At 38.0% G+C, this 22,157-nt stretch overlaps 1 protein-coding gene across 1 annotated transcript in view; it reads left to right on the plus strand.

Annotated features, from left to right (window-relative positions):
* The window catches only part of mcf2l2 (MCF.2 cell line derived transforming sequence-like 2), a 98,446-nt gene extending 85,621 nt beyond the window's left edge, over positions 1-12,825 (plus strand). The window contains exons 29-34 of the mRNA XM_067513021.1: positions 224-322; positions 1,308-1,379; positions 1,689-1,796; positions 2,424-2,533; positions 4,963-5,057; positions 10,345-12,825. Of these exons, the coding sequence (XP_067369122.1) occupies positions 224-322; positions 1,308-1,379; positions 1,689-1,796; positions 2,424-2,533; positions 4,963-5,046 (473 nt within the window). The 3' untranslated portion in view covers positions 5,047-5,057; positions 10,345-12,825. The remainder of the gene's footprint in view (positions 1-223; positions 323-1,307; positions 1,380-1,688; positions 1,797-2,423; positions 2,534-4,962; positions 5,058-10,344) is intronic.
* The last annotated feature ends 9,332 nt before the right edge of the window (positions 12,826-22,157 follow it).

Genomic DNA, 22,157 nt, shown 5'->3' on the forward strand with positions numbered 1-22,157 from the left:
AAAGTCACAAAACCACAAAAAACACTGTGAGCTCATGTAAAACGCAGAAAATACATACATATATAAAATATATACTTAATATAATAATTTCTACTCATCTGCTTCTACATCTTTGTTCGTTTCCCTGCGGTTGCTCTGTTTCACTCTTCTTTGTTTTTTGTCTCCCCTTATTGGTCTTTTTTCCTGTCTCTTCCTCCTGCCTGACCCCTTTCTCCGGTTTTAGAGCCCGTTGCTAAAGAGGCCGATGTCCCCCGCCGCTTCTCTCTTACCTCCTCTATTACCTCCTCTTCTGCTTCCTCCTTCGCTATGCGGCGCACAAAAGGTACCTGATTAGCATTTTGAGGTTTCTATATTTTCTCATACACTCTCTATCACATTACGTACAAGTAATGGACATTTGCACAGAGGTGTGCAGCACAACATGTAGAAGTATAATTATTACACTGCAGTGCTTCATATGCATGTTGTGGTTCAATACATGAGAAACAAATTTGCAATCTACAGCCTTCACCTTTTGGTTTTACAACAGTAAATTGTGCTCAGGTTAATTTTTGACACTGATCAACAGAAAAAATGTTTTCCATGTCAAAGTGAAGCCAGATCTGTACAAACTGAAATATAAGAAAAGCAGAATGTTAGGTAGTGAGTAAAAGGAATGCAGCCAACCCTTGTCCATCACAACATTAAAACCACCAGGTTGTATGAATGGTGTGGCTAATTGGTGTGGAATTGGGGAAACAATAAGTCATTTTACTTATTACCTTCTCCACATGTGCTGCCCTCTTGAAATTTAATCAATGCACAAAGGAGATGAAATGTTTGCTGTGAATGAAAACAATTATACTGTAAAAAAAAAAAAAGAGGAAGGAAAAGAAACAAAAATGCAAAAGAGTAGACCTACAGTAAACATACACCAATGTCTTAGGAAATAAGAATTGAATACGCTGACATTTGAAACATAAAGTGGCATTAAAAATGCCAGTAGAGGTTCAATTTATTGTGGAAACACAGATGAAAGAAGAATAAAAAAAATACAGCAAAAAAGAGGTATTGAAATTTCCCTCTTAAAGTGCTTCCACTCAGTCTGTTCCCTGCTTTTAATCTATTTTTCCCTGCATAAAGGCTCTTGCAGTAATAAACACACACATGACGTCTGCTGTGTAAGAGCACTGAATCTGATTTTTTTTTTTAATCCCAAGGGTCTGGTGTAGTTTATGACTTGATTGAGATGATGCAAAAAAAAAAAAAAAGTGAAAGATGTTGGTGTTTAATTCAGCCTCTTGTTACCCGGCATCTCCTCTGACCAGGTCCCCTCTCTGTAAGCATAAAGAGCAAGAGACATGAGATAAAGAGTGACCCCACTCCACTGGGTTATGAAGGTACAAAGCTCCAGCGTATGTGTGATGTAGAGGCTCTGAGCATGCTGGGCCTTGTAGTCTGTTCTCTGCTTGGTTTGGCTTGACTTTTGTTATTACTGTACTGCATATTTTACTGTCCATAGTTAATTTGTTGAATGTGTGTGCGCACTGATGTACTTGGTTACATTATTTTCATTTCTTGCCTGCTGTCTTGTGATTCGTGAATTCCTTTGTGCTTAGATCACATTTAGAGTTTTAATTGTGACCGATAATACTGAGTGAGCTTTAAAGAGATTGTGACAAAAAGGGATACACGTGGCTTCCTTCCAGATACTTTGCGTGGTGCTATGGCTGCAGTCGGGAAACGTCAGAGCATGACTAGCAGCACTGCTGCTGCTGGGGGCACCTCGTCTGTCCCTAGATCCACCTCCCAACCAGGTAACTGCAGAGGAGGACTCATTTCCTAGAGTACTTAGTTCAGTTGTCTTCTTGTTTTGTTGTGAACTGGGCAGTCTTTAATTTGGGGAGAGTGGTTTTCTAGTGCTTCTCAGATTATTCTGTCTTCGATGTAACACCTTGCAAAATATCGATAGGTTATACCATTTTTGATGGGATGGGAAAAGCTGACACAACACTGGTAACACTGATAACAAAAGTTTAACTGAGTGACAAAGCACTTAAACCCTACTTCACCTGGTGGAAATGCAGGAACTCGGAAAACGTTCCTAAGGAGAAAAATAACCTGTTAGACGGAGCTTTTCATTTTGGCCTAAACTTAGAATAAATGATAAAATATTCTTAAAGTATTCTTAAACATTTCTGCAAGTTTCGTTAGCACAATTACAGATTGTTCTACGTGCTTTCAGAATCAATCTGTAATTCCCTTAAACTCTGCTAAAGGCCTTATTGTCGTGAACAGGCTGATGATATGAGACAAATTACCTAATTACACAATTACATTGGCATCCTGTCAGTGACCTGCCATAACCTGGCAACCATAATACCCAGCTTCTTTATGAGTACAATTCTGTGCTTATTAATGTCCAGTTTATTGAATCCCTCTAGGCTGGACCCAGCGGTGTCTCCCTTCAATGGATGCGGAGGACTTTGAAACAATCCCCTCCAGTGTAGAAGAATCATCCAACTCGTCAGAAGAGGAAGGCAACAATAAAAATGTAGGTAACTTTGGCTATAAAAGGTGGAATAATTTTCCAGACATATGTAATGATCAGCCAAGATAATACCACCTGGTTATTTTAATATAAAAACATAATACGTTTTTCATAAAAAAAAAAATATTTGAATGAATAAATGCTGATGCATCATTATAAGATAGCAGCATACTAAGTGGTGACAATCAGTTCTACCTTTTCCAACAGTAACCTTTGACCCTTATTGTTTTATTCATTAATTGGCATGTTTTGTTATAACTACCATAATTAGTATTGTTGAGAGTACTTTTAGTCCTTTAATTAAAATGTTGATCATCTGCTTAGTACGTTTACACGTATAAAACATTAGCTCGAAGCTTGAACTTTTACTTAAAGTGCAAATTCACTGATTTTCAGCTTGCTCCCTATGGCTCTAGTTTGGAGAATTGATGTAGATGCTGTACTTTTCTTACTGTCCCCCTGCAGCTGTCCCCTTATGCCTAGTTTGTTCTCTGGCCTATTCTTCATTTTCCTCTCTTTTCTACCGTTCTGATCTATCCTTTATGAAAGAGGACCCCTCCACTGCTTAATTACTGTCAGTGGGTTTGTGTCTTGTTAGCAGCCAGAAGTGACAATATGGCATTTCAGAACCCAGGGAGAAGTAATACTAGAGACAAAGCTTTATAACACTGCAGGTCTAATCTTTGTGATATCCAGTAGAAAGTCACACCCAAGAACATTTATATGCTGAGCATGTTAGAATCTCACACATGCCCGCAAACAAACACACAAACTATCAAGAAATTACCAATTTTGCATGTCATTGTTGGCAAATTAAAATCAATGTTTCACAAATAAACTAAAGCATGGAGCCTGCTTAAAATCTCTTGAATTTGTCCAGATCTATATTTTATTACAAAGAAAGAAAAAGAGAAGGAAATAAAACAACCTACTGTAATGAAAAAATGTTGTTTTCCCCATACCCTCTCTTACACCTCACAGTAGCTTTTTTTGAGGAAAGTGCCCACATGGCAGCATGTTACACACCCCTTTGTCAAACCCCTCTACTACCAGGCACCAACACAGCAGCTGCTGTGTCTTACAATGACAAAAAAAAAATTCAATTTTCAATTCAACTTTATTTATATAGCGCCAATTCACAACAAAGTCATCTCAGGGCACTTTACAGAATAAAGTCAAGATTATAAAGATGTATAGAGAGAACCCAACAATTCCCCCTGGAGCAAGCCATTGGCAACAGTGGAGAGGAAAAACTCCCTTTAACGGAAGAAACCTCCAGCAGAACCAGGCTCAGGGTGAACGGCCATCTGCCTTGACCGGTTGGGGTGAGTGGCAAGTGAAGAGAGAAAAGAACAGAGCGATAAAAAGCAACAAAATAAAGAGCAGGTTGGTAGGACCAGTAGCTGCATGCTGGAAGACACACAGCTTCAAAGCCGGGGACAGTGCATCGGGGGGTGGGTCCCCCAGCAGTCTAAGCCTATAGCAGCATAACTATAACTAACTATATGCTTTATTAAAGAGGAAGTTTTTAAGCCTAGACTTAAAAGTAGAGACGGTGTCTGCTTCCCGAATCTGAACTGGGAGCTGGTTCCACAGGATGGCTGACTTAACGCCCATTTTCCCTCTAACCCGTCAAAAATGCTGGATTGCAACTTTGCACAAGCAGTCGTTTAGTTGGGATTCAGCAGAGAGACATATGGAGTGGGTTTAGGCACAAATAAACCATGGTTAAGTTAAGCAAAAATGTCTTGGTTGATTTAAGATCACTGCTTCCTTGACGTTCCTTCCTTACATCACACACATCCCGTTAGTCACAAACATAGCTCTCTTATGGTCACAATAACAACACTCCAGTCTCCTGGGAGGAAGTATATCATCGACCCTATGATACACTCAGCACCCTTTCTACAAGGTTTGGTGTCTAAATACTATGTCCCCATGTCCCCTATGGCCTAATCACTTTACACTACTGTTACACATCAGCTAAAAGTCGAGTAATCATACAGTACATTAATCAAGTAGACCCTATGACTGTATTTGTATGTGATGCCTTGAATTTCGGTAATTGAAACATCTTACAGATCTTTGCTCCAAACCCTGAAGGTCTCAAACTTGAACTTATTAAGCTTGAAATAATGATATGATACTCTCCGTGCAAAGGATTAGTGAGGAGATTCCACTGAAACTGATGTGATAGGACCAGCTACAGGTTGTTAATCTAGAGAGGGAAACTATGTATGGCGCATATAAACTGGAGACCTGTCCAGGGTGTACCCCGCCTCTCACCCAGTGACAGATGGGATAGGCTCCAGCCTGCTGCGAACTTTACAGGGAAAGCAGTTACAGATAATGTATGGATTTTAAACAATTTGTGGCCATATTGACAATGAAATTCCTTATTGTGTTTGTTTGTTTGTTTGTTTGTTTTGCAGGTGCAACTGACCTATGAGTCTCGTAAAGCACGAGACTTCTCTATGGAGACAGGAGACCTAGTCCAGTTTGTGGAAGAGGCTTAAAATGGACACAGGTGCGTTCATTATTAGCGTTTTTCTTCTGCAGGAACCTGTACTTAGCTGTAACTGAACTTTTCCCAATTGCTTTGGTTTCTGCTTTTCTTATCTTTTTTTAGTTCTGAAAACTTCCTACCAGTTTTCGGAACTAAATTTCTTCACCCCTCAATAGGTAATAATGAATTAGATTCGAGGAACTTTCAAGTTGAGGGCTGTGTTTGGATAAACGTAAGACCTAACTTATCTCGGGTATTAGCATAATGGCAATGACACACCATACAGTTAGCCATTGATCAATGTCCGGTCATCTGTGAGTGTCTGCATGTTAAATCAGCCGTGTTCCCTGTCAGTGACAGAGACCACTGGCTATTCAGCTTAGCAAATCAGCACTTGGGAAGAGAAACCAAAATAATGAAAGCAAGCAAACGACAAAGTCAAGAGGTCGCACATGGAAGGGCTCTTCTCATTTTTCATCCTTATCTCAGCGGATTATTCCAGTACAAAGGTATTTTTACAAAGAAAAGGCCATCTGGAACAAGGATACTGTAACCCTTAGTAATACACAAGTGGTGTAACATGATGAGCCAATGCTGTTTTCTTTACTGTTTGAATAGTATTTACCGTCCTAGGTCTCCCATTTCCCCCTTTGAAGGACAAATACAGACTGCCACCACCTGCAGATATTTTCGTCCCACGTAAGCGTAGTGTTCAATTGCCACTTGTCGGCCCAAACAAAGACGGACATCATCATTGCAGCATTTGAGACAAACGTGTCCTTTTCATTCGGGACAACATTGTAAAACTTAGAGATGCCGTCTCCATGGTCTGGCACCGCCACCTCTCTTCACACAGAGTAGTAGACTCACAAGATTGGCTGCTACTGGTAATTTTGTTATTCCTATAAGGAAATTCATTTTGCTAGACAGCTTTCTCAGTGAGAGCTAATAGTTTCTGGAATAACATACAATCAGACATTTGAACATTGTATACATATAGATCCTTCAAATTTGCACTTCAAACACGATTAAAAGACAATCAGGCCAGCAAACATCACTATTAGTTTGCTCTGATTTTACCATAGTTCTCCCAACTTAGTTGTGTCTTTCTGCTTTTCTGTTCATCATGTATTGTTATGTACAGGTACTTGTTTTAGGTTATTTAACTCTTGTCTTGTCTATGTTGTATGGCCTGTTTTACATGTAATGTGTAGTTTGCATTTTAATTTGTCTGGGGAGGCCTTTTCTGTTTGTACAAATACCGTATAGTGTTTTTTAACTGTGTTTTGTTCTGTTTTACTTTGTTTCAATATTGTGTTTTACTTGGCATTTAACACCTTGCAGCTCTATAGGGTTTAAGTCTGGACATTGACTTGGCCAGTCTAAATCCTCCCACTTCTTGCCCCTGATAAACTCCTTTGTTGTTTTGGAAGTGTGTTTTGGGTCATTATCTTTCTGCATAATGAAGGATTTTCCAAACAGTGTGGTTGCATCTTTCTTTTAATTAGCAGACAAAATGTTTCTGTAGACTTTTGAGTTAATTTTGCTGCTGCAATCATGTGTTATATCATCAATGAAGAGTAATAAGCCCATCCCAGAGAAACCATGCAAGCCCAATCCATGACATTACCTCCACTATGTTTTACAGATGAGTTTGTGTGTTTGGGATCATGAGCAGGTCCTTTCTCTCTCCAAACTTTAGCCTTTCCATCACTTTGGTAAAGGTTATATTTTTGAGGCGCATCTCTGTACTTTTTGGCATATTCCAGCCTTGTCTTCCTTTTCTTCTTGCAAATGAGTGGCGTGCTGGTGTAGCCTCTGTATGTTTGTCCATGAAGTCTCCTGCGAACCTCTGGAGGTTGTTGCTGATGTCACAAACAGTTGTTTTAGGGTCTTTCTGTACAGCTCTCACAATGTTTCTGTCGTCATCTGCTGTTGTTTTTCCTTGGACTACCCATTTGACATCTGTTACAACACCAGTACAACAGTGGTTTGTTTCTTCTTCAGGACATTCCAAATGATTGTTGTGGCTATGACCACATGTTTGTGCAATGGCTCTGATTGATTTTCCATCTTCTCTCATCCTCACAATTGCTTTACAATTGTTTTTCATCCAAAGACAGCTCTCTGGTTTTAATGTTTGTTACACCTCTTAACTATAAATGCAGTCAAAACCCAAATCTGAAACTGAGTGTAGACATTCAGTGCTATTTGTTAGAATCATCAATGTCATAGGACACACCTGGGCAACAAAACACACCTGTCAATACGTTCCAATATTTTTGCTCACATGAAAAATTAGTGGCTTCAAACAAAAGGTGCTATCTTCTAAGTTCTGTCTCAGATTCAGACGTAAATACCTGGAAATAAAAGTTGAAATGTTGATCTCTTGTCTCATCTACGTCAGCAAGGTAAACTGCAGTTTGGTCCTCAACAAAGGTGTAAGAACACAAACAGGAGCAACTATATAACATTCAGTACAAGGCAAAAGTAAACTATCTTATATTGCATTATATTTTAGGCACTTATGAGTTGACTCTGTGTACCCTCAGTGTATAAAGGCAGTCCAACTCCTCTGGTCCTGAAAGTATCTTGTAGATACATTTTAATATACTTAATGCTTTAATGGGACATAACCAGGATTTATTAGAACTAGACAAATCAGCATGGGGTGGAGGGTCTATATTAATAAATGTAAAAGATTTTATTTAATAATAATGTGTGATGAACCATTCTACCTTTATGTGTGCCTTGTATTAAAGCAATGGTCTCTACTATATAAAATGTATGGTACAGGAAAAATGACTTTAGACAATTAAATAATCCTTAGAAAGCATAGCAGGGAAATAACTGTGATTGACATAACATAAGTACAACATAACATAGTAGATAAGCTTCAGAACAATATTGAGAGAAAGGGTGATTGGGAAGTGAAAGATTTCAAATGCATTCAGAGGATTTCCAGTCCCTCTTCTTCTCCTCTTGAGGCTGCTTACTTACAGTAAATGTGGTGTGTCAAAAGTTTTCAGTCTTTAGGCCAAATCAGCAGATCCGAAATGTTCAGTGAGTTAGGTATTTTGACAAAAAAGGTCAATACACCATTTCAGAGTTTTGAACCTGGTCTGAAGACGAATCATCAATATAGTAAGAATCATTATAATCCAACCTGTTCAATAGTATATTTAAAAAAATAATAATTATTATACATTAATACAGGGATAGGGATCTCAGAAGACCCCTGTCTCTGATTTGGATGCGTCCATCAAAGATCTGGTCCTTGTCCTTAAAAACCTGCTCAACCCAGTTTTGTCTAGATACGGGTTGCCCTCTCAACTTTTCACCCGAATATCAACGCAGCCTTATCCTGCTTAGAGTGGGCTAAATCCCTTCCCTCTAGATCCCCTTACCCTTGGCATGTAGGAAGCTCTAGGCATTAATTCTTACTGTGAGGAGAAGAAACACCTTATACCACTGCTTTTAGACAATAATTCTGAGGTCAAGGGGAAGTGAATAATACAGTTTTATGCTCAAACAAATACTAATCTATTTGTTAATATTTTTAACACCACACATAAAGCCATAAACTAGTTTAACATAGGTTAACCTAGTTTCTAAACCTATAGCTACTCCAAGTAAACACATCACTGGACATGTTGCTTTTGTGCCTTCAAGGAAATGTCTACCAAGTGGTAACATAATAGTTAATATAATAAAAAACTGAAAAACAAGTAGATATGGATATGAGATACATGTGAAACTGAAGTTCAGGTGTTTGGCTAGACCTGTAAACTCTTTTTTTTTTATGAAGACAATAATTTAAATACAGGCTTTCAGCATCCATGTTGTCAAGAACATCTTAGTGGAACATAGGGACATTTTAAAAACATCTCACTTATTTAAAAAACTTCTTCCTGAAGAAGCTCAAGATGAACATTGATGAACATTTTAAGCAAGTACTTTTAAAACCTTAAAACCATGTTTGCCTTTTTTTTCTAATTGTTTATTTTGCACAATATTTATGACATTAGAGTAAAATCAGCACAGAAGCTGGGGTTTCTATGGAGTTTAATATTTAGACAGCTAGAGTGTGTTTAAGCCTGTTTAATGAACCCTCCTAATGCTCTGTTTTTACTAGCTGCTTACTGGAAAATGTATTCCTTCACTTTTCATTTCAACTGGCTTACAGAGTATTTTTTTTTTCATAATCCTTTCATGATCCACCCACTCCTCTCTCCCGATCCTTCACTCAAATTTAGTCAACAACTGCTCCCTCACTTTCTCACGTGGTAGTTGATCCAAAATCTGAAGGTCTGGGTGGGCCTCGGTGGACCACTGTTCTGCTGCTCCAGGCGAGGGAGGGACTGTTGGCTAAGGTTCTGGTAGAATGGAATGGACAGGGATTAGGGAGCTATGGCTTGTTGAAAAAGCATGATGTCACTAAGTGTAGCACATTCCCTCTTGTTGCTTGGCATAGGGTACTCTATAAAAAAGCAAAGGGGAAAGAATTATTTGGGACAGTAGGCTGATTTTGGATAAATTTGAAAACAATTGCAAAGTCTTGTTCCCAATTGTCACTGTAAAGCTGTGATTTACACATCTCATTTCCCTCAGTTGTAGTCAAATAAGGATTTTACAGTGGGAAAAAAATGCTCCTTCTACTTGAAAACTCTTCTGTTTAATATTTCAATGCATAACCATTTTCTATCAGCCTGGGCCTTCATGTCAGTGAGTTCATGATTTTTTGCCACAATATTTATATTTTTTTTCCAACAGTACAGCCGCTTTTTGTTCAATCACTTTAATGTTTCCTATGTCCTCCATCTATCTGTTAACTATCTTCTGTCTTTCATGCCAGCTTGTAGACTGGTCCTTGAAGTGTTTGTGGCCTTGGTTGTTCCCCCATCTATTCCTCTTCCTCTTCACGTCCTCCATTTTTTCCCCTTTTATTGCTTTCTTCTTGTCTTTTTAATACTTGGAAAACCATAGAACTCACGCACCGGCAGTTGACCTTCAATATTTTGGTTAAGTGGAGCCCATTTACAACAAGCCCACTTCACCTGTCTGTGTTGATTGCTCACGTCTGCGTTCGCTTAAAGTCTGATATTGTTGCAGTTATATAATGCCTCACAATCATTTCTCCTTGTTTTACATTCCTATTAAAGCTTGGGTTTGATTTATCTGCACTATAATCCAGGATGTGGATCCCCTTTCATAAATAGTCTGAATTTCAAATGCCTGTTATATTACACAATGTGATACATATTTATGTTGAAGTTGAAACTGACATGACATGTCTTGTTTTTCCCAGATATCTTCGTCTAACTTGAAGAAAGCGAAGCCAGTAGGACGTGTTTCAGGACATAAGATAAGCTTGGCCTAGGATTAATCTTCATTATGTTGGACTACAAACATGTTTGATGGATGACAAACACAGCTGATAACTGTAACAATAGTTTTTAAACTTTAATTTCCTAATGTGGACAAACTGGACATTACTTTTCTATTTGTACTGTAGGTCTTCCCATTAGACCACAAATGCTGCACGTTATTGTTTTTAACTGTCTCATTCACTAAAGACTCAGTGGAGCTTCTGAAAAAAGCTAAAGCCCTAAATGCCTGTCTTTTAATTCAAGGAAGTGCCAGCTGTCATCAGTGTGGAAGTGATCACTGCATGGATGTGGACAATACGGACAATCCAAAGTTGGATAATTACCATTGTACAAAATGTTATTTTTATAGTGATTGGCCTGGACAACTAAAACTCAAATCTCAACCTTGGGAAAATGTAATAAATCCCAGGTGCTGGCTGTGAGTAGCCCTTGGCAAAATGAGGTTTTGCAGCCCTGCTTCAGCTCCTTCAGAGTTTAGGTTCAAAGTACAGACACTCCAAAGTAGCTGCGGGGACTTTGAAGTTGTCTTGCTTGTCTTTCTTTCCCCTGGTAGAGCAACCATGTCATGTCATCATGTTACATCAGATAAATTATCTTATATGTGCCAATGCTCATACCCTGTGAACCTGCATCATCTAAATGAATTGCTCTGAAAAGAGAAATGTGCTAAAAATCAAGGCTAATCTAAGCATATTTTAATGGGATGGTAGTGGACAATGTAAAGCCATAAAAATCCATTCCATTGTGTTGTTATGTTTTGAGTTTTGCCCATTTCAACTGCTGCTATGTTTTGCAGCTCCAGCATTCCACTGCCTGAGTGAGTCAAAACAACGAGGGTGTGAATGTGAAAAAATAATGTGGGCACAGCGTAAGTGGCCGTCTGTGTTCTAAGGTTTGCAGAATGCATGGATTGCCCAAGTGCTATTTGTCATTAGAAAACATCAGCGTGCCAAATGACCCAAAGATTGTTTGGAAGGGAAGGAGCTCTACCCTCTAAGGCTGTTATATTATGGGAAAAACACTGAAGTTTTCTCTAGCTCAAGAAAATGCATCTTCACTCTACTGTTTGCATAGCGAGGCAAGAAAGGCAATCAGTCGATCTTTACATATCAACAGTGCATCACATATGGAAAAGCTAAATGGATTTGATGCAAAATACTGCAGCAATATGTCTTAAAATGAATGGTGTACTGGTGTAAGTCACGTTTTCAGAAAGAAAACATGGGCTCATTTTTATATCATTGGATTTTTAGAAGCAAGAACATTTCACACTTTACATTTCACAAATTTGCTGCACGCCAGCTTCAATTAATAGGCAGGACAATTCCAATTTCAATTTTGATGAATCCAAGCAATAGTTTATGAGAGTCTTCGGAAGTCCACAACGAAAGCGCTTACACCAGTGTTTTTCTAGCATCGAGACATCAGCATTTGTTAACTACGTGAGCACTGTCAGCACAGGTGAGTAATTTCTCCGGCAGGTCACACTCCCGTCCTTTTCTAAAGCAAATTCCAGTGTGTATTGCAAGAAAAGTCAGAGTTCTCACTTGAAAGTGCTGCAAGTGATTTTTCAGGGAAATGTTTTTTTTTTTTAAGCGAAAGCACCTGTGTTGTTTTCCAACTACAGCTGTATAGGTTTCACCTTTTCTAAGGTGAAGGAAATAGCAGAGAGGCCCAGGGTGAAATTCTGGTAAATGCAAATAAGCATCAGTGTTAGTTTATTATTGTAAATTCCCTTTTTCTGTATGACTGCTGTATGGTCTCGGAGGATTTCTAACAATTTCCAATTTGGAATAATACCTTTTTTCACTGAGAAGCAGTACTGCTGTATTTGCAGATGGATAGCACAACAGATCACACAGAATGGGTGCAAATAGTTCAACTCCTTTGATGTGTGTAACTTATTAGAAATGCAAACAAGAAAACAAAACTGTGCCCAAACGATAAAAATTCATCTGATGACTTTGTTACTCAGTAAGTATGTAACTGAGAGCAGTCTTTGACACTAAGTTAAAGTTTAGACAACCTGGCATAGATAAGCACTTATTAAATGGATGAAAGGATGGATGGATGGAAAGATGGGTGCATGGTGAATGGATGGATTTATTATTTGATTCAAAATGTGGATAATGGGGTGTTGGAAGAATTACACATCATAAACAATGGTTATAATTTCATTGTAAAGAAAAATACTCTTCTTGAACATGCTGTATATTTTGTTTACTCTGCGTTACATAAACTATTGTATCTTTTTAAAGATGATATTTCTATTGTACTGCATCCTGCTGCAATTGAATTGCCATTTTATTATATTATAGAATGTATCATGTCTGTATATTGTATCTGTCATTGTAATGTACATATTGCATCATTGTGATAACATGCATTTAAAACATGAATTTTGTCCGGATTTTATTTCGTATTTAAACTTATTAATATATCAAAGCAAATTGTTCTATACAAAATGGGGAACAAAATGTATAACTTAAAATTAAGTCCATGACCTCCTATAGACCGTATATCTTTCTGCTGAAAAAAATATGTTCTTTTCAGATCAGGAAGACCACATACAATCAAACAACATGCTTTCATAAGAGTTACTATGCAAAACTCAGCTGGTCCAAACCTACAAAAAAGCCAAGGAAGGTTTTGAAAAAGGAAATGCATTTCAGAATCATTATTTATGTAAAATATATAAAAGCTTTTGTTGGTTTTATGTAGAAAGCATAACAAAGCATCCTACATAACATTTCTGCATGTCCCACAAGTTTCACTTGCCCTTAATAATTAATTGATAACACTGGCAGAAGATGCTTGTCCTCCGAATGAGGGTTTTGTTCTTAATGGTCCACTGACAGCAAAGTAGGTCAAAATCCTGATACTTAATGTTAAATAGATAGGAAAAGGGCTGTACCTTGTACATCAGCTAATCAAAGAACATTCCTGTAACAGTCTTCTTCTTTACATGGCCATGAACAAATGGTGGTGTTGGGTTTCTCTTGCAGCTCGGCCATGGACACCATCGTTGTTCAATGTTCTATGGTGGTGGAGTTATTTATGAACAGTAGTATTAGCCTCTGCAAGAGATGCCTTTAGTTTCCTGGATATTACAGATTATTCCAGACTATCCCACACCTTGTCTTGGTGTAATCTTTGTTGGTTGACCACTCCTTGGATAGGTAACAAAGCTGTTGTATGTTTTCCATTTGTATGCAATCTTCCTAGCAATTGACTGGTGGAGTATAGAGTTGTTTGAAATTTATTTGTAACCCTTTTCAGCCTGATGGGCATCAACAACCCTCTCCGGTCTTTAGAGATCTTCTTTGTTTGAGGCATAGCACACTTTTACCAATCAGTGTTGTCAAAACACTGAGGTCACAGGTACATGCCATCACATTAATTCACCTGGCTCTAATTTCTTCTATAAATGAATGAATAATGTTTCAATGGTAAATGGTGAATTGTCGCTTATATAGTGCTTTACATGTGTATGTGTTTTACGAAACACACATCTCATGTCTCTGTTTGTTCTCATACAGCATAATCTATATTTTCTGCCCATTTCTTAGATTGTTTGTAAATTTCTATTGTCTGTTATATCATAGTCATTGCAAGTGTAGCTGATGTACCTTGTTTTAAGCATTGTTCTTCTTTAATGCAAAGATAAGCATATTTCCATGGCTTCTAAAACTTAGCTGCCATTTGCTCAAACTGTTATCAGGCCTTACAGTACCTGAAAACTAATACCTTTAGTGAAGTGTCGTTTCTTTCCAGTCCATACGTTTTTAAGAATAAATGATGCTGACAAAATACTCAAAAGCATTCTTAATATTATTATCCTTGTTGCAAGCTGATTTCTTTTTACTGGCATTTAGTTTTTTCCATTTATCATGCATGCAATTTTACAACTATTTATTATGTCTTTGTACATCTGGTGTCATTGTAGGGTCATGAACAAGAGAAAAACTGAAGCGCTTCATTTGTGTTGGTAATAGTGAACTTGGCCGGCCTGTGAGATGGTGGAAAAACATTGTCTCTTTGCTGTATGCTGAACACAAAATTGAAACATTCACACTGCTATACTCTGCAAGCTCAAGCCCTGAGACAGAGACAGAAAAAAACACTTTGAAAATGGAAGAGATGTGATACTTTCCAACACCTCTCTGTGTTCTTTTTCTCCCAGACAAAACTTGTGTCAAGAAAAGATGGGGGTACAAACATGCTTTTTAAGTCTGTGCCAGCAGGCACTGAATTCACGTAGGATTCTCAGAGGAATGCTCTCTGCATGCTGTTGCAGTCTGTTTTATTTTGATACTACGAGACTATAGACTATTAAATTAAAATAATTATGGTAAGTCAGGCAATAAAATAGAAGTAAATGTAAGGGAATGAGTTAAAAACTGTTATATATCAAACTGATAAGCCTAAGGGACCTCAACCCCCCATTTTCATGAAAATATTAGCTCATTTTGAATTTTATGGCAGCAACACTTCTCATAAAAGTAGGAAGAGGGTGATGTTGTGTAGCATTACCTCTTCTTTTAACAAATGTCTGTATATAAGTGAGGAGATCAGTTGCTGAAGCTTTAGGAGAGGAATGTTGTCCTCTTCTTGTCTGATGCAGGAATCTACCTGCTCAACACTCCTGGGCCTTTTTTGCTGTAGTTGTTGTTTTATGATGCATCAAACATTTATAATTGGTGAAAGGTCTGGACTTGGGGCCTGAAGATTACATGCATCCAGTTTTGATGTGTAGAGCAAGCTGCTCCACTGTGCGACCACCTCCATGTTCTGTGTACTGCAGGTTTAATATTCTCTGTTCATAACCAGTGCGTCTGCGGCAGCTGACTGCACTGAAAAACAAACATGCTAACAATACATGCTCATGTGTCCAAGAAGATGGCTGCTTACCTTCTTTTTCAAACCTCCTTAAGGTTTACAATATGTACGAAACACTTAGTAAGTGGGAATAGTCTACGTGTCTGAGTCACCCAGGATGCCACAAAACACGCACATAACGCCCCGTTATGTGCGTGTTTTGTGGCGACTGTGGTGCAGGAAGGTAGAGCAGTCATAGAGCAGTTGTCCAGTTGTCTTGCAGTTGTTGGTTCGATCCAAGACTCATCTGGTCACATGTCAAATTGTAATTGAGCAAGAAACTAAACCTCAACTTAGTTGCTCCCAGTGAGCATTGGCCAGCTGCATAGCAGCTCCCCCATTGGTGTATGAGTTTGTGTGATTGTGAGTGTGAATGGGTGAATCAGAATCAGAAACAGTGTAAAGTGCTTTGAGTGGCAATAGGTAGAAAAGCGCTATATAAGTGCAGACCATTTACCATAACATCCTGGTTGATACTTTTTCATCAGGATATCCAAATAAAAACAGTTACATCATCATGTTACATCATTATTTATTTTAACTACTTCAAGTGGACCTTGTGTCTGATAATAAGCTACAAACTGTACTGGAATTGGTGTAGGAACCAGTGGAGGACATGGGGCTTAAATTACCAAACCTGCAGTTGGTGAACAGCGTGTTCCACTCCTGTGCTACAACCATCCCGTCATTTGATTTGCATCCCTCTACTCTGTGCCACAAGCACTCTTATCCTACTATAGTTTACTCAGTGAATGTTAGGTGCACAGGGTAACAAGAATGTTTTTCATTTGTACACAATCTGTCTACAGTTCAGAGGCAAAGTCCAAAATCTTAATAAATTATTTTATGAAGCTTTCCAGCATAATGAGCATCAACTACTCTGCTTCTATGGTCTTCAAAAATCTCCTTTGTTCGAAGAGGACACCCTTCTAGAAATCTGTGCTGTCAGGAATGGACTTTGATAAACCCTGACATCTCTTCAAGTCAAGGCCTGCCTGACTTAATACTGATGCCCATCGCTTAGGGTAAAACACCTGACGTCTGCACATGTCTGTCTATGTGGCCCTGCGATAGATTGGCAACTTGTCTAGGGTGGACCCTGTCTCTTGCCCACATTGACTAAGGAGTGACCAATAATGGATTGATTGATAGATCTATCTTGTCTGTCTTATCTAATATTAGGCATGAAAATCATACGTTTTAGACCATAAGTGCAATAACTAAAAATACAGAATATTCGAAAGGGTTCACAACCATTCGACCGCAACTGCAATCCTAGTTTGAAACAAAAATGTAGTGTTCATCAGGTTTTAGGAGTAACTTAACAGAAATCCTCCAGCATGTGCCTCTTTGAGGTATATCAACTTTTATAAAAAAAACTTTATTCAGTTCAAACCTTTTCCGGACTGTAGTAATTCCCCAGAATCCGGAATATTTATTGCTGCAAACAAAAAACAGCAAGTAAGCAAAATTATTTTTTAAATAATTTAAATATTTTAAATACCTGATATTAATGCAGTTACAGATTAATACAGAGTTACAGATGCACAGTGAACCAGTCTAGTCTTTATTTATGTTGTTCTTAAGTCAGATTTGCTCTGGAGCAAAGATGGGTACATAGAGGGTAAAATTAATATTAACCATAGTCCAGAGAGAAAGTAATATTGCAATAACATAACTTGATCAAGGAGGAGAGTTTTTGTGCCTTTCTGGAGATTATAGGTTTCTTTACAAAAATCACTACCTACCTCAAAAGATAAAGAGGTTCTAAGTAAAGCACTTAAAAAGTGTTATACAGTATGTAGATTGGGTTTTCACCAAGTTCCCACTTGGTTTCTATGGGAAGTGCATGTAAATGAATGGTTTTAACCTCCCTCTGCTTTCCTTGAATGCTAAAAGCTAGAATTGCATTGTGGTTATCAAAATCCGAAACCTGTTTATTGCCAGGCACAGTTAAGAACACTTAACAGTACTAGGAATTTGTGTTAATGTCAGGTGTAAACACATAATCTGAAATATTAGATTAAAGTGCAAAGGTGTGTCACACAAAAAACATTGAGATATGTACACATAGAATTATATACAATAAAAAGATTTACATAGGAAAAACCTTGTCACATGTCACAGTCCTGTCCCTGTGTTTAGTTGTCTAGCTTTATTTCCTGTTTTTGGGTTTTATTTTGTCTCTCCTCCTGTGTCTCTTCCTGTGAGTCTGTTTGGTGTCTACTTTCCTCGTTTTGTCCTGATTTGTTTCACTTGTTCCCATGTCCTTTTATAGCCTGCTCTCCCCACTGTTCTCTACTAGTTCATTGTATGTGTGTAGGTATCTTGTTTGTTTGTTTGTTTGTTTGTTTTATTTTTTGTTTGTATCCTGCTTGCTGCATTCTGTATCCTGTCTGATCCCCGTCTGGACTCTGTCATGGTTTTGGTCTGTGGTTTGGTTCTCCTTTGTTACATTTTGCATTAGTTTATCCTCCCTCTGTTTGTTTCATCCTGCTCCTCATGTTAGTTTCTCCTGTTTAGCTCTGTTCTTTGGTCCCTGCTGTGGTTTGGTCATTCCTATTCAAGTTTGCATTAGTTTATCCTCTGCCTGATTGATTTACCATGTTCCCTGTATTTAGTTACTCCTGTTAATTTCCCTCTGCCTCTAGTTTAGTTTGTTTGTTTTATTCCCGTCTGTCTATTCTTGTTTAGTTCTGTTCATTATTCCCTGTTAATTTATCCTCTTACCTGTGTGTTAAATTAGTTATGGTCTTCTCTGGTCCCTGGGTGTACCCTTCTTTGTGTCTTGTATGTGTGCAACCTGTTGGTTTGAATAGCTGTCCTGTCTGTCGTTTACCCTGTTCGTGTATAATCTGATACCTTTGTTTGGCAAGTCTTATTACCCTCCTCGTGGAGTGATTTATTTTTATAAAAATGTATTTATTTTTTAGTTAGCCCCTCCTTTTTCTTTATAAATAAATACCCTTTCCTTTATACCTCCTCTTACCGTCTCCTTACTTGGGTTCTTGCAAATTACTATACAAACCGTAACAAATAAATTCATACCTTTACTGTCACTTGTAATTATTATTATTAATATTATTAACTCATTACCAAACATAGTTGGATTTAATTTATAAATTGCTTTTAATCTGATTTTTATCAGGTCGCTATAAGAAGAAAGGCTTTTGTAGAAGAGAAAAGTCATAAACAAAAGGTGTACAGATCATAAACTAATTTTCTCCAATAATCTAAATTACAATGACATTTTATTTATTTTTTTGTCCATGAAACCAGGGGATGCTAACTTTCAGGATGACCTACAAAAAATGTTATTCCTACAGCACTTGATAATTGTGTAGGTCTACTTTGAAAACGATGGTGGTGAAGCACAAAAGCAGGTTACATCAAAGAGAGAATTGCAGTTTTTCACAGTGATCTGAATCAGCCCTCTGAAGTCTTTACATGGTTTAAGTGCGTGTAAGCTGTCCCTTCACAGATCTCAAGGGGAGTCTTAAAGGGTTAGAGTAGAGATCCCATTATGGCAAACCTGGGATTCATCTACAAAGCATTCTAAAACATGTGAAAGCATGCAGAGTGCAATCGATTCTTCCATGTTAAAGATAACAGTTGGGAAGTGTACTTGAAAGGGGAATAAATCGAATTGATTTGGCCCACCAGGACACATTTTTCTTCTGAAGAGCCCTGTGTTTTCCTCAATGCAGATTGATTTGAAGTGCCCGAGCAAATCTCCTCATATGTCTCTCATGTTCAGCTGGGGATAATCAGGAGCTGCCTAGTAGCATAGGCTCTGGAAGTTGGAACTTTGTAGTCCTGGGTCAGGCTGGGGATTAATGTGCTGTGTAATAAACAATCTTTCAGGAAGGTCACCAGAAGGGGAAATCTGTAGGGAGCTTGCCGGAATGCTGGACAATAGCCTTGTCTTCCATATTTTAACACATTTTAATTATACTTAGACTACAAACCTTTTATCCACCTCTTAGTAAGTCCATGGTCCATGTGACCCAACTTGCAATCAGACTTCTGACACTTGACTGACATGTGAAGAGCTAGGGATTGAATCAACAACTGGTGGACGAACACTCTACCTTCCTGCACCACAGTCGCTCACAGTCACTTGAGGACCCTTTCGGGTTGAGCGCTGTTTTATTTATAAATGAGTTTGCCAGCGTTATTTATGAGAAAAACACAGAAAACAAACTCATGTGTGCAATAGTATTGGTATGTGAGGGTAAGGGAGATAAAGGTCTGCAAATACCTTTTTGAAACATTGACAGAAGTCAATTGTATCAGTGGAGAACAAGCCTTGAAGAGGCTGGAACATACCCTTTGAGGACTACAGGGGCCATTTTCATGATAATGGGGCAAATGCAATGGGCAAAAGGAATTTCAGGTCAGATTACTGGCAATAAAACCTAAAGCCTTATTTGTGCTATTTGCATCTTATTCATTGAATTTGATGTTGGCTGATGCAAGGTTCCAAGCCTATTTGGTCAAACCAATCTATCAGGCTAATGCATATACATTAGAACTGAGAATTAGGTTGTGGTGTCTTCACAAGCACAGAGTGAATGATCTTAAATTCAGTTTCTTGTTAATTATTGCGAGCTTGTTGGCTGATCATTAAGTATGAATATGCTTAAGTGAAAGATGACTGTATGTAGGCTACTGTACAGTAACTATTTAGCCCAATTTGCCTAAAATCCTATTGTTGAGCAAGCTCAGGTGGTCACATAATCGAGAGAGGGGTAGTCTTTCTACATTCTTCATTCTTATTAAACTTTACTTAGTAAATATTGTTAAGATTATTGTTTTTATGTTACATACAGTTGGGTGTAAAAGTTTGCATTGTCTTTGAAAAAAACAATCAAATAAATATTTTCTTTTTTAATGTAGTGCCACATGAGGGCCCAAAGATCACACGCATCCACTTCTGACCTTTGACCGTGTCCCTTGCGCACAGAGACTCCTTCTGAATCTTTTGGCGATCTTTTGGTGGGATCTTCAAAGTTAATGCAACATTATGTTAAGGAACATTATTCTTCCTAATTGTTCCACACTTTTTAGACGCAGTTTGTCATAGATTGGTGAACCTCTGCCCATCTTTACGTTTGAGAATCTCTCACTCATCGTAAATGCAAATTTTTTACCCATTCATGTTACTGACCTGTTGCCAATTAACCTAATTAGCTGTCAAATGCTAATCTATTTGTTTTGGTTAATTTTGGAACTTTTTGTTCACCCCCAACCCCCAGAGAAAAAGGGAAAAAACATTGATTGGCATAAACTATTGAGAAACAAATATTGTTCGACCACTACAAGATACTACTGGCTGGTGACTACAGACCTGTGGCTCTACCATCTCACATCCGGCCCCTGTTTAAACCATCTCTGCAAGATTATTGTTCTTTGAGTTCTCCAGTGCTTTTAACACAATCCAGCCTTTCCTGCTGGCGGAGAAATTAAATCCATGGTTGCCTTGATTTTGGACTATCTCACTGACAGACCCCAGTATTTCCGTCTGCAGAACTGTGTGACCCCCCTGTGTGGGGGGAGTTTCAGAGTATAAATACCTGGGTGTCAATCTAGACAATACACTGGACTGGTCAGTTAATGCAGCATCAATATACAGGGAAAACACAGCGTAGGCTGTATTTTCTAAGATGTCTAAGTTCCTTCAACATCTGCAGTACTTGTATAAACAAGTAAAAAGGAGGAAAAAAACACCAAACCAAAACAATAATGTCTTCGTTTGGTGAAAGTTTTTTCCTTATTTTTCTACTTTTCATGTCAAGAGCATCTGTAACAATAACAAACATGGGATAAGGGATCAATAAAGCAGTTTGAATGTTGAATCTTAATGTGATCGTCTCTATAAATGAATTAGTGATGTTTAGGTGTGAAATAGTCAGTAGCACTTTAAATTATGATGGACAGACCATGGTAGGCTTTCTCTTACGGCTTGCACACCATACCACTCTTTTGCAAGTCTCCGGGTATCTTCTCTAGCATAGCAGTTTTAAAATTGTATGGTGACTACAGTAGCTTATGTATTTTTCAAGAAGGGATGGTCTCCCTTGACCCTTTTGGGCATTTATATGTTTTTATATGTTTATTTTGTGACTGAGCATCAAACAGTAAATTAATTAAATGGCAAAATAAAAATCTATGGAAGTGTAGAGAGGACAAAGCTGGATAGAAGGAAGATACGGTCTTGACAATGCTTTGTTCTGTGCAGTGAACCTCCCAAGGGCTGAATATAGAAAGCCAGACAGAGATTGTGTGTGCATGTCAGTAAAAAGATGACTAGAGGAGTGGTCTGAAAGCCCCATGAATGGGACAAGCATACTAAGGGGTTCACAGAAGTCAAAAAAGAAGAAAAACAAAGGAAATGCTGGAAGTGCTGGAAGTGTACATCCTTTTGACTGCATACTGCTACTGAGAGGTGTGAAATATTGTAGTGGTATGTAACTGCACATTTTGTGACAGATTTCTCTATTTGTGTGAATGTGTGACATCGTGTGAAATGTAAATAAATAGAAAATGCAATGATTAAATCAAATTTTAAAATTGGGTTATAAATAATACAAAGACAACATATTAGCTTTTTGAGAAAGGGCATTGATTGATTGACAACACTCTACAAAAGTGTTTGAAAACTAAGGAGACAAATTCATGACCTTCATAAGTCAAGTAATATGTAATTTGGACTAATTTCATCCTCTGTGCTGCAGACACCTGTGGTTCCAAAACATGTTTTCGACATAAATATTGTCCAAACTGATGCAAATTACCATAACCCCATCACAAATCTCCCAAATGTGTGGTTCAACATCCACTGTACAAGGAA

Source organism: Channa argus, chromosome 8 (genome assembly GCF_033026475.1).
Source record: "Channa argus isolate prfri chromosome 8, Channa argus male v1.0, whole genome shotgun sequence".
Classification (NCBI taxonomy): domain Eukaryota; kingdom Metazoa; phylum Chordata; class Actinopteri; order Anabantiformes; family Channidae; genus Channa; species Channa argus.